The 13,801-nt window shown below is 42.2% G+C and overlaps 1 protein-coding gene across 1 annotated transcript in view; it reads right to left on the reverse strand.

Annotated features, from left to right (window-relative positions):
• The window catches only part of ME3 (malic enzyme 3), a 116,983-nt gene extending 106,312 nt beyond the window's left edge, over positions 1–10,671 (reverse strand). The window contains exons 1-2 of the mRNA XM_087966109.1: positions 10,525–10,671; positions 10,108–10,339 (exon numbers count right to left, since the gene is read on the reverse strand). Coding sequence (XP_087822235.1) covers positions 10,108–10,302 — 195 coding nt within the window. The 5' untranslated portion in view covers positions 10,303–10,339; positions 10,525–10,671. The remainder of the gene's footprint in view (positions 1–10,107; positions 10,340–10,524) is intronic.
• Positions 10,672–13,801: the final 3,130 nt, after the last annotated feature.

Raw genomic sequence — 13,801 nt, forward strand, 5'->3', positions numbered from 1 at the left:
TTTATTGAATTTACAGCATATAGATGCCCATCTCACTTGGATCTGACTGTACAACAGGCGTGTCAAACTCAATTTCATTGAGGGCTGCATCAGGGCTGTGTTTGGCCTCGGGGGGGGCAGGGTAGGTGTGACCAGCATGACGTCACTCGTGTCGGGGGCACCCGTGGTGGCCTGAGCGCTCTACCAGCGAAAATAGGCTCCTGGGCCTCGTTTTCGGCCACAACCGCCTCCTGCAGCCCTCTGCCAGTGAAAACGGACCTTGTGGGGTACTGTGTTTATGACCTTTCTTGTCACAGTCCCTCCATCTTTGTTTTTGCTGGTAGAGGGCTGCAGCAGGCTGTCATGGAGCCTGGGACGGTCACGTGTTGCCCGCCCAAGCTCTGTTTTCGCTGGCAGAGACACTGCGGGATGATCCTTCGCTGTTTCCAGTGCAGCCCCGCAGGCCAGATCTAAGTACCCCATGGGCTGGATCCGGCCCACAGGCCTTGAATTTGACACCCCCGCTCTACAACATAGATACCTCGAAATGTTCAACCATGGCAATCTGGATTAAAATTTTCTTTTTTTCACTTTTTACTATCTACTGAGCCACTCGACACTATTGGTGTCATGCGTGTAGGTCTGGCAAAAACATTACAGTGGCACAATTGAGACCATTGTTGTTATCGTAGATCGGAGGTCTCCAAACTTGGCAACTTTAAGACTTGTGGACCTCAACTCCCAGAATTCTCCAGCTAGCATAGCTAACCCCTGTCGTATATGCATGCAGCACCAACAATCATACAAAAGCATGGTTGCTGACAGTTACCAACACACAACCAGCTTCTGATAACAAACTCAAGATATATGTTTGGGTTCACAAATCATATCCCAAAGGATGACGCAAACTCAAAAGTTTCTACATCGAAAACAAGCACAAGAGCTTACTTCAGCAAAAGAAGTCCAGAGAGACAGTTTTCAAATTTAGGAGTATCCAAAGAGAGTCCATGTCCTACCCTAAAGTCCAGGTAACCCGAAAAGAGCATTCAGAGAGAATCACAGGTAGGAAATTCAAATTGCCACCAACACCAATCATAAGAAGCCATCTCTTTCATTTAGTCCTGACTATCAACTTGACTAGTTGGCTGTGTCATTCTCCTTTGATTTAAGCAGGTTGCTGGACATTTTTCCCCTTGTTCCAGAAGTGCTTTTGCAAAAGGCAACTGGATTTTTGGGGGCTTTTTCCTTGGAAACGTTTTGCTTCTCATCCAAGAAATTTCTTTGGTTCTGAACTGAAGAATTGAAGAAGCTTCTTGGATGAGAAGTTTTCAAGGAAAAAGCCAAGAAAGTCCAGTTGCCTTTTGGAAAAGCAAAAATAACGTGGAGGATTGAGAATCTCCACATAGATTTCTTTCCTCCGACCACAATTGAGCCCAAAAGTTCTGTTGCTAAGTGAGACACTTGTTAAGTAAATTTTGTCCCCTTTTATGACCTTTCTTGTCACATTCTTTAAGTGAATCATTGTGGTCGCTAAGTTAGTAACATGGTTGTTCAGTGAATCTGGGCTTCCACATTGACTTTGCTGGCCAGAAGGTCGCAAAAGAGGATCACTCAATCCCCGGGATACTGCAACCGTCATAAACATGAGTCAGTTGCCAAGCGTCTGAATTTTGATCATGTGACCATGGGGGAATGCTGCAAATGTTGTAACAGAGGTGGCATTCAGCAGGTTCTGACCAGTTCTGGAGAACCGGTAGCAGAAATTTTGAATAGGTCGGAGAACCAGCAAATACCACCTCTGACTGGCCCCGCCCCCCTCTATTGTCTGCCTCCCGAGCCCCAGCTGATTGGCTGGCTCTTCTTTGGTTGCCCTGCACAGGAGAACAGAGCTGGAAAGCAGGTTAGTGGGGTGGGGAGGGAATGTGGATTTTGCAGTAACCTTTCCCTGCCATGCCCACCAGGCCATGCAATGCCCACCAAACCATGCCCACAGAACCAGTAGTAAAAAAATTTGAATCCCACCACTGGGTTGTAAGTGTGAAAAACAGTTCTTTCACTTTTCTCAGTGCCGTTGTAAGTTTGAATGGTAACTAAAGGAACTGTTGTAAGTCAAAGACTACCTGTATTCTTGGTTTTGGTTTCCTAGTCCAAATTACCATGAGGGCTCAAATCAAGACCTGGTAGTTGATTCGTTTTTATCTACCACACCTGCAGGCAGTTCTCAACCATATGGTGGAAAAGTAGACAATGAAATACACAACAGTGTTTGGATAAGGAACGCCTCCGAAGCTGAAGCCATACATTTTCTAAAACTGCTTTCAAATCCCCTTATTCATGGTAGCACCCAATGCAGACTGAAATCACAAATAATCTCTAAAAGAAAACAGCGTGGATTTCCTGGCAGCCAGAACACGCTGTGTACTTTAGCACTGATTATATAGGCTTGCTATTTCTTCTAATAACCAGTACTTAGAAATATGAAGTGCATTTATGGATTGACATACCGTACTGCTCATCCGTAATTCCCCTAAGTGAATTTACAAAGAAAACGAAAGGAAAGACAAACAATGGGCTAGGGAGAGTGGGAAACACCATATAGAATTAAGGACAGCCTATGAAATATTTACTTTTGCACTTTGGAACAAAAATAAAAAAAGTTGCATTGTGGAACAATGAACTTCAAATAACCGTATGTCTAATTGGTTTCACCTCCGCTTCTATTATTAAATGCAAGATAAGCACCTAAAACTGCTCGTTTGATCCTATACACAATTACTCTAACTAAAAGTAAGCCTTTTACACTCAAGTAAGTGGGGAGTTGGAATTAAGCCCAACTGAATTCAATAAAAAGGCATGTTTTAATATGTTCCCCATTCACAATAATCTAGGATAAAGCAGAAATTATATACAGTTTATAAATACAGCCTTATTTGAAGACGGTTACCTGTCTAATGTAACTACAGTTTGCTCATGGCAAATAAGTTCCAAGTGAAAAAGAAAAGGAAGAGATTTATAAATGCCTTTAAATACAAAAGCTAGGTTAGGACTTCCATATAAAAGTACAATATATCTCTGATACAAGAAGATAAATAGGTTTTCCATGTCCAGTCATGTCCAACTCTAGGGGTGTTGCTCATCTCCATTTCTTAGCCAAGGGAGTCAACATTGATGCTTCCGTTGGTCAGGTGGCCAGCAGGACTATACACCAAGATGCACGGAGTACTGTTACCTTCCTACCAAAGTGGCACCTATTTATCTACTCGCATTGGCATGCTTTTGAATTGCTAAGTGGACTAGAGCTGGAGCAAGGAACGGGAGCTTACCCCATCGTATATATAAGGTACTATTGTGTTTCTTATGGGAACTGCATGAAAGATAAATCTTATATTTCATCTTCATCTGTTTTCTCTTTATTTTATCTGTATAATTGTAAATCTGGGCTAACATATTGATCGGCTTAAAGTCATCCAGTGATTTTCCATGGCTGAAGCTAGTTTTGAACTTGGATCTCCATTATCCTAGTTCAGCATTTTAATCACTACACGGAAAGGAAGTACAGAACTAAAGCATCCATGATAAGACACAATATCTAAAGGGCAAAGTTCTTGGCTTTCATTTCCTTGAAAAGTTTGCATAAGGCTGTCTTTGAAGACACATGGAAACCTTGAATTGATCCAAAATGCAGAGGCCTCTTTGCAAATAAGGGTAGCAGATTTAGCAGTGTTGCATCTGCACTGTGGTTGCTTCTTACAATCCTGGTTTGTTTCTAGGTCGAATTAAAAGACTGGTTATCAACAATCACATCAATCAGATGTGTACAATGCCACATTTCATATCCAGATATGAGCAACCTTGTGTGATCTTTGAGTGTAGAATGCTGGGTTTTCATTCCACAGGAGGTAAGAAGGATGTGGGTGGATTTAATTGATTACATAAATAAATAAAATAAAAACCAAACTTCTACATGCTTTTGCAAAGCTTCCCAAGTTGAATAGGGTAGCAACAGACCAACATATCCTCTTCTGTTACTTTACAATCAGCGGAAAACAATCATCACGATCAGAGAGGATACATCTATAAGAACCAGTGTGGTGTACACATAATTCTTAACTTAAAACCATTCATTTAGCGAATGCTCAAAGATACAATGACACTATTTTTTTTTACTTATGACTGGGCTTCACACTTACAAATACGGTACATAATTTATTCCATGTCCCCTTGTCAGGAAAAAAATTAAAAAATCAAATGAAAGAATGTGAACAAAGAAGTCGATGTGATTTAGAAAAAGAAAAGAGAAATCCAGTCTTAAAATCTTATGGGATGTTAAAATACAGATGGACACCTGAAACACAAGACACCCAACATTACTTAAATTGAAAAGTAAAATGTGTGCTGCACACATTCCAGATTTTTACTGGACTAAACAAACAAACAAATAAATAAGTAAAAAACACCCCAAATATTGGAATTTCCAAACTGAAGTCAAAAAATTTGGGGTGAGGGAAACCAACTATAATAACAATAGTAATTGTTTAAAAGCTTTAAATTTACCACATTTTATATCCTTCTCTTTGCATTACAAAATTTACCTTGATTGGAACTTCTTACATGCTACCACAATGCTTCCATAGTTTCTTTGATTAGAGGCCAAATCATTAGAAAATATCCAATTTAAAAACTGTGATATTCATTGGAAGATTAGACAATATCATAATAATACAAGGAGTCCTTGACTTGTAGCCGTTCATTTAGTGACTGTTTGAAAAAGTAACTTATGACTGTTTTTCATACGTACGACCATTGCAATATTCCCATGCTCACACAATCAAAATGTGGACACTTGGCAACTGCCTTTTATTTATGACTTTTGCAGTGTCCCTGGATCATGAAATACTCATAAAGTATCTCTTATGGTCTTTTTAGCGTTGCCAACAGAAAGTGAGGGGGGAGCACTGCAGCAGCTTGCAAAACTGAAACTGCATTCCATAAATGTTTTCAAAGATAGTAACTAGGTGACCGAAGTTTTTGCCATGCAAAATTCTAACTGGAGAGTATGATTGATGACTCTTGGCTATGGATGTGTCCCATTGGAGAATATGAATTCCAATACACCCAGAGGGGTGGGGGAAAACCAGGGTCAAGGGTAACAATGAATGATGTGTCTCAGAGTCAGCTACACACAGGCAGTGCCGGACAGTTTAATTCCCAATAAATCCTTTTTAACTTTTGGAAGTTTGGCTCGAGACTCATGATTTAAACGGGGGTAACTGCTGGACAATCCCCTTTTGCGAACTTTTGAAAAGCGAAGTCAATGGGGAAGCCAGATTCAATTAACAACCACGTTAGTAACTTAACAACTGCATGATTCACATAACAACTGTGGCAGGAAAAGTAAAATGGGGGCAAAACTCACTAACTCTCTCCCTTAGCAACAGAAATTTTGGGACTCAGTTGTAGGTGTAAATAGAGAACTACCTGTACATGTATATGCATTCACACCCAATACACAGAGGTGATTATGGATCCCAGATATTGAGAATCTGGTAGAATACAGCCATGCAGAACTCACCACTTCCAAAGCTAACATCAATATAGTTCCTTGTAAATAAGTTAATCTCATACTATAGAGTAGATTAAGGATCAACGCAATAAAAATGGAAAATTCCAGCAGTTATTGCTGCTCATATATCAAACTTCCAAGACCTTTGAAGCTGATATGATAAAAATAATTATCTAACACGAAAGATGAAAGTCTAGTGAATGGGTAAACATCCAGGTTTCCAACAAGCTAATATCATTAATAATCACTGATACAAACACTTACACATAAACAAAACTGGGAGAACAGAATCGAGAATGGCACCCATCTCTTTCTCTTTCTCTCTCATTCACACATACAAAGACATAGAGTAATCTTCCCCAGAGCACTGCCTACACAGCAGAGGATATTCAGCAGGTTCTGACCAGTTCTGGAGAACAGGTAGCGGAAATTTTGAGTAGTTCAAAGAACCGGCAAATACCACCTCTGACTGGAGATTTTACCGTATCCTTCCCCCGCCACGCGCACCAAGCCACGACCACAGAACCTATAGTTAAAATTTTTGAATCCCAGCACTGCCACACAGCCTGTAACAGGGGTATCAAATTCGATCCCACTTGTGACTGTATGACTGTAACTTTGTCGCTTGTATCCTTACGATATATATTGACTGTTTCCTAATATGATTTGATTGTTTATTAATACCCTATGACTATTATTAAGTGTTGTACCTGATGATTCTTGACTCTTGATGAATGTATCTTTTCTTTTATGTATACTGAGAGCATTTGCACCAAGGCAAATTCCTTGTGTGTCCAATCACACTTGGCCAATAAAGAATTCTACTCTATTCTATCCTGTTGGAGGCCACGTCGGGATTTTGTTTGCCCTTGGGGGGCGTGGGGGTGTGGCCTGGTCATCGTGGCTGACATGGCCAGGGCAGCAGGGGCTGGTCCCTCGCGGTCTCCAGGATGTCCCTGTGGGCCAACTCCGCAGCCTATCGCAGGCTGGATGAAGCCCATGGGCCATAATTTTGGCACGTCTGGTCTATAAAATGTGTATGTAAACATGTATATGAGTATCTGTTACAGGTGTGCTCAGTCCCACTTTTTCCCTCTAGCCCTGTTATCAAAAATCCAAAATCAACTTCTCATAATATTCCTTTGCTCATAAAGTCACTGAGCCAAACTTTACCGCAATGTATAATTTACAGGTAATCCTTGACTTACGACCACAATCGAGCTTCAAATTTCTGTTGCTAAGGGAAACATTTGTTAAGTGAATTATGCCCCGTTTTATGAACTTTCTTGTCACCATTCTTAAGTGAATCCCTGTAGTTGTTAAGTTAGTAACCCAGTTGTTAAGTGAATGTGGTTTTCCTTGTCAACATTGCTTGTCAAAAGGTGAACGCTCTGGGTCAATGCAACCGTCGTAACTATGTACCAGTTGCCAAGCATCCAAATTTTGATTACATGGCCATAGGGATGTTGCAATGGTCATTAAGTGTGAAAAACGGTCATAAGTCACTATTTTCAGTGTCGCTGTATCTTTGAACGAACTGTTGTAATACTAGCTGTATTTCCCACCCTGCAAGTCTTCAAGAGTCATTTTTCACATAACTTGAATTTCAGATACTGACAAATGAACTGACAAATGAATTGACCAATGAAAAAGACCACACCTGATTAGAGAGCAAGAAAAAAAAGAATATTTTAAGAATGGGATTTATGTTACCAATGGTTAGATAGAAAAGTAGGAAATTGAAGTATAATTCAATAGCAATGATATGTTATAATTGATTATTATAGAATGAATTATAATATGCATTAAAATAAGTATGAATTGAGATTTGCTCTAAAGGATAACGTGGATTTGAAATTAAAGTCTAATGATGTAATAACATGACATGCAAAGTTGACTAACGTAATGTGAATGTAAATTTAAATCTAAGAGGAAAAGATTACAGATTTTCTGCACAAGAAATATTTACCTACCAACACACTGTATAATTGAAAGAAGGTTTTATTGTTTTATGTTTATGTTTGTCTTTGTTTATTGTTAAAAATAAAAATATAAAAAAAAGAAAAGAAAAAGAAAAAGACCACACCTGGAATATTGCATTCAGTTTTGGTCACCACACTATAAAAAAGGATGTTGAGACTCTAGAAAAAGTGCAGAGAAGAGCAACCAGGATGATTAGGGGACTGGAGACTAAAACATATGAGGAAGCTGGCATGGCTAGTCTAGTGAAGAAAAGGACCAGGCGTGACATGATAGCAGTCTTCCAATATTTCAGGGACTACCATAGAGAGGAAGGAGGTCAAGCTATTTTCTATGGCACCCAAAGGGCCACACAAGGAACAATGGATGGAAACTGATCAAGGAGAGATTCAACCTGGAAATAAGGAGACATTTTCTGACAGGAAGAACAATCAACCAATGGAACAGCTTGTCTTGGGTACTTCATCACTGGAGGCTTTCAAGAAGAAACTGAACTGCCATTTGTCAGAAATGGTGCAGGGTCTCCTGCTTGGGCAGGAGGTTGGACTAGAAGACCTACAAGATCCCTTCCAACTCTGTTAATTCTGTAATCTGTCTCCTGCTTGAGCAGGAGGTTGGATTAGAAGACCTCCAAACTCCCTTCCAACTCTCTTATCCTGGAAGAACTGTACAAGTATTTGTAAGGAAAAGCCTGGCAAAACCATTTGTTCCTTTTTAAAATGCTGCATTCACTCGATTGATTTACATGAAATTGCTTTTCAATTTGGTAGCTACCCTGAGTAGAAGAGAAATAAATTGGCAAAACACACCCATCCCAAGTGGCCCACAACATTTGGTAGATAAAACTAGCCCAAGTTTTAGTTCTGTATTGCATGCTTCCTGCATTAAAAAAAAAAAGTTATTCAAAAGAGCTGACAAGTCAGAAGTATCTTTCCCCCTTCTTGAAAAAATAAAAAAATAAAAGTGATGACTGATGAATTATCAACCTGCCTTGCTTGCAAAGGCACTTTTCCAAAAGATAGGGGAAGTTTCACTCCAAAGTACATATAGTATTTACACACACTATTCTTCCTTATGTAACCAACGACAGAACTAAATAATCACCAGAAGCATGCAAAAAATAAATAAAATAAATCAATGCAGGCAATCCTCGACTAATGACTGTAATTGAGCCTGTGATTTCGGTTCTAGGTTGTGATGGCTATAAAACAGGTCACCATGTACAAAAGATTGTACAGCCTTTTTCACAGTGGTTATAAAATTAATACAGTGTTTGTAAAACAAATACAATGGTCGTTAAGCGAACCCAATGATCACTATGGGACAGTTTTCGCTGGGAAAAAAGTTCCATAAATTGAGATCATATGACTGGAGGGCACTGCACATGGCCGTAAATGCAGGTCAGTTGATGGGTGCCCCAAATGCTGTCACATAACCACAGTAGTGTATATTAGTGTAGTGTAGTGTATATACATAGTCGTGTATATTAGAACTTCAATTTTGGGTCATGGGTCCCTCTTTTGGGGGTCCATCATAATTTTGAACAATCTGGAATTAAACACACTCAAAACCATAGAAATGGTGGTAGAGTTTAGGAGAAACCCTCCCATACTACCACCTCTTACAATACTTGACAACACAGTATCAACAGTAGAGACCTTCAAATTTCTAGGTTCTATTATATCACAAAACCTAAAATGGACCCCTAACATCTAAAACGTCATTAAAAAAGCACAACAAAGAATGTGCTTTCTGTGCCAACTCAGAAAGCTCAAACTGCCCAAGAAGCTGCTGATCCAGTTCTATAGAGGAATGATTGAGTCTGTCATCTGCACCTCTATAACTGTCTGGTTTGGCTCTGCAACCCAACAGGACAAACACAGACTTCAGAGGAAAATTAGGACTGCAGAAAAAACAATTACTACCAACCTGCCTTCCATTGAGGACTTGTATAGTGCACGAGTCAAAAAGAGGGCTGTGAAAATATTTACAGACCCCTCACATCCCGGACATGAACTGTTTCAACTCCTACCCTCAAAACGACCCCATAGAGCGCTGCCCACCAGAACAACTAGACACAAGGACAGTTTTTTCCTGAACGCCATCACTCTGCTAAACAAATAATTCCCTCCAGACTGTCCAACTATTTACAAAGTCTGCACTACTATTACTGTTAACCTTCTCATCACTCCTTATCACTCATCCCCTCCCACTTGTGACTGTATGATTCTAACTTTGTCGCTTGTATCTTTACGATTTATATTGACTGTTTCCTAGTATGATTTGATTGCTTATTGTACCTTATAACTATTATTAAGTGTTGTACCTTATGATTCTTGACTCTTGACGAATGTCTCTTTTCTTTTTTATGTACACTGAGAGCATTTGCACCAAGACAAATTCCTTGTGTGTCCAATCACACTTGGCCAGGAAAGAATTCTATTCTATTCTATTCTATTCTATTCTATTCTATTCTATTCTATTCTATTCTATTCTATTCTATTCTATACTAACTCTTTGCTGCCACCAACAGGACACCTGGAGGAGTGAAGCTTAGGTCATCTAGCCAGGGAGTTGGGTCAAACCTTGTTGAGTTGGGGATTCCTGGTGATGTCATAGCCCCGTTTCTTAATCCCGGTGGCTTTGGTGGCTGAAGGAGGGCACTCTCTGGAAGAGCAGGACCTGTTGGTGGGCAAAATGCCAACTTGGAGCCCGGGCGTGACCCCCAGCAGTCGAAAGAGGCTGCCCCCTCCTCTGCTTCTCAAGGACTTCAGCATCATGGATGGGAGGGAATCCTGCCTGGAGGAGATGCGGCACCTGCCCGGTTTGGGGAGAAAAGAGAAGAGAGGTAAGCCAAACCCAGAGAGAGGTGGGATTGGCATGGGAGGTCCGGGAAAGGGCAGGAGGCTCAAAGGAAGGAGGGAGGGGAGTCATCTGCAAAGCAACCCGCGGCATCCGGCCCCTAAAAGCCCAGTCAAAGCAAAAGAAGAGCTGGATCTTACTTCCGTTCCTAAAGCGCTTTTCCTTTAGCCGGGATCGTCAAGGAAAAAAGCCAGCTGGGAGGGAAGGCGATTTTAGGAAAGCGAAAGGAAACCCCAGGAAGCAGATCGGTGGCCGCCGATCTTGGCAACCCGAAGACTGGCATTGGCAGCCGGAGGGCGCCTCCTCCTCCCTCTGCCGCCCACAATCCCCGCCTTCTCTCCCCCCCGCCCCAGCGTCGCTCTTCGGGAACCGGCGATCGGGTCAGAAGGACGGTGGGATCTACCTCGGCGCTGCGGGAGGGAGAGAAGAACCAGTGCTTGGAAACATTTGGGGGGGGCGGGGGAGGGAGGGAGAAGGAGATCTAGTTCCCCCCGGGTGGCAGCCACATCTGCAAGGGCGCTGCTGACGGCTCCCCTTAATGGACCACGTAGGGTCAGCCAGATCTTGCCTGGGAAGGAGATGGAGGAGTCTGAGGGTCCACGGCCTGTGGTTTTGGGACAGCAGCTCCCCAGTTTTGGCCTGGGAGAGGTGCTGGTGCTGGTGGGGAGGATAAGATGAAGAGAAGGGCTGCTTGGCCGGATCTGGAACGCGGCTGGTTTTGTTCTTCATCCTGCAAGGGTGGTCACAGGGTTGCAGAGCCTCTTCTCAGAAAATGGGGAGGGGGTTTTATTTTTTCAGGACAGGTTGCGAGGGCGTAAAGGCCAGTTGAGGACGCTGCTGCCAGTTTAACCTGGGGGGGGCATTTTGTGCTAGAGAGAGAAATGAAGGGAAGTGGCAGCAGATTGATTGGCTGGCTGACTGACTGACTGGCGGATGGATTGGAAGTAGGCCAGAAGTAGCATGAAGAGCATGCTCAAATATTTAGTTATTTGTTCATAGGAAGTAGGCCAAGATAGCAAGAGAAATAGCATGCTTATTTATTAGGAGGCCAGAAGTAGCACAATTACCTACCTACCACTCTATCTGCCTGCCTAACCCTAACCCCTGCCTACCTGCTTTTATCTATCCATCCATCCATTTTTCCGTATCTATCTCTCCATCTCCATATCTATCCATCCGTCTTTCCATCTCCATATCTATCTATCTATCCATCCATCCATCCATCTCTCCATATTTGTCAGCCTTCAAGATCTTCCTCCTTTCCTTTGCTTCTTTCTGGCTGTCATGAGTAACGGGGGTGGGGGGGTGGAAGGGGGAAATGTATGGGACGTGAGCTGAAAGTGTTACTAACTGATATTGTATAAACTGGGGAGGGTTTCTAATTCCTGCTTAGCTTTCTCTTCTCTGCGCAACTGCAAACCTTTATCTGAGTAAGCCAAGGTCAACTAATCATCACCACCTGGAGATGTCCACATGATGAAGTTCACAACTTTTAATTGGAAGAACCGTTTGAACTATTGGGGGTGGGAACATTTCACTCCCTTGATATATGTGATGTACGTGCCTATTTCCCCAGATTCAGAATTTTGATAGAATGTGGTAGAATCTTGTTGCTACCACTTAACTCCCAGTAAAAGATATCTTTTCTCTAATTACAAGAGTCTAAGTATTTTCTTCTTGGATTTTGAACGGACCACCAGCTGACAATATCTATCTATCCATCTCTCCATCTCCATATCTCTCCATCCATCCATCCATCCATATCCATCCATCCATCCATCCATATCCATCCATCCATCCATCTCTCCATCTCCCTATCTATCTGTCTATCTATCTATCTATCTATCTATCTATCTATCTATCTATCTATCTATCTATCTATCTATCCGTCCATCCATCCATCCATCTCTCTCTCTCTCTCTCTCTCTCTCCATCCATATCCATCCATCCATCCATCTATCTCTCCACCTCCCTATTTCCTATCTGTCTGTCTGTCTGTCTGTCTGTCTGTCTGTCTGTCTGTCTCTCCATGCATCCATCCATCATCTCTTTCTTACCATCTCTCGTTATCTGTCTAGCTATATGCCTACCTACTCCCCCCCGTGTGTGTGTTTGTGTGTGCATGTGCATACCTATCTACTTACCTGCCTCCCTAATCTGCCTTATTTATCTGATATCTCTCCTCTGTATCTCTGTCTATCTCTATCTCTGGCCATATGAAGATAGCAAAAGGAAGTATATGGGTTTTGGTCCCCTGCTGGAAAATACAAAGGGCATATTGTAGAGCAAGTCACAGGGCCATCAATTCCTGAGTTTTAATCTTGACCCAAGTATCGACCAGATCCCTATCCCAGTCAGTGGGTGGAGTTCCTGTGAAGGAGTTTAGGGCTTTGGTTTCTTCCTCTTCCATGGAGAGATTGTCCACAATGGGAGACACAGAGTTGAAGAAGCTCCACCCTTATTCCAAATAAGAACATCAGCATTACGGAAAAGGCCTCCAGAAGGAAGACATTCCATTTACAAACTGCTTTCAGAAAAATGTTAGCGTCATCCCGGGATGAATTCCAAAATCCCAAATATTGGTGCTGTGGGTTGATATACAAAGGAGAGTATGACCTCCCCAAACCATGTTTCTTGCTTAACAATCACTAGTTACAGAACAAAATCTAAGGCAGAGGTCTCCAAACTTGGCAACTTTAAGACTTCCGGACTTCAATTCCCAGAATTCTCCAGCCAGCATGGCTGACAAGAATTCTAGGAGGTGAAGTCCACAAGCCTTAAAATTGCCAAGTTTGGAGGCTCCTGATCTAAGGAGTCAGATACAGTGGTGGTATTCTATCGGTTCGGCCCGGTTCTGATGAGCCGGGAGCGCTGATGAGCAGTGGAGACTGAATCGGTTCTCTCTGACACTTTACTGTTGGGCCCACCCACCTGCCTGGGCTCCCATTTATTCCTAACTTTTATTCCTTGCTTTTGAAGTGCAGCTGCTTTGCGCGGCACAGCACATTGCTGCGCGGCAGCTGCTGAAGCGACAGGGAGAGCGCAGGATTGCAGGAGGTGAGTCAGAAAACCTCTGCGCCTGTGCAAAGTGTGTGCTTGGTGTGCGCATGTGCGCAAAGCGCGCCCACCAAGCCACACCCACCGAACCGGTGGTGAAAATATTTGAAATGCACCACTGTAAGCAGGCCTCCTTTCTAACTGCTCAGGAGAAGGGAAAAAAAACTCTCCATTGTTCGCAACAACAAACTGGCTCTATAAAATTTGGCAGAGAAAAAGTTAATGGCAGGCAGGATTCTTATTCCTGGGTTTACGTGGCGGATTGTTACTGAAATCAAATCATTATCTTTTTTTTAAAAAAAGAAAAAAGTCAGCATGCTTGTGTAAATCGTCCGAAACTGCATGCTTCATTTGAAACAG

This window comes from Notechis scutatus, chromosome 5 (genome assembly GCF_049901735.1).
Source record: "Notechis scutatus isolate UNSWTSFEM ecotype Mainland chromosome 5, rNotScu1.2, whole genome shotgun sequence".
NCBI classification, from domain to species: domain Eukaryota; kingdom Metazoa; phylum Chordata; class Lepidosauria; order Squamata; family Elapidae; genus Notechis; species Notechis scutatus.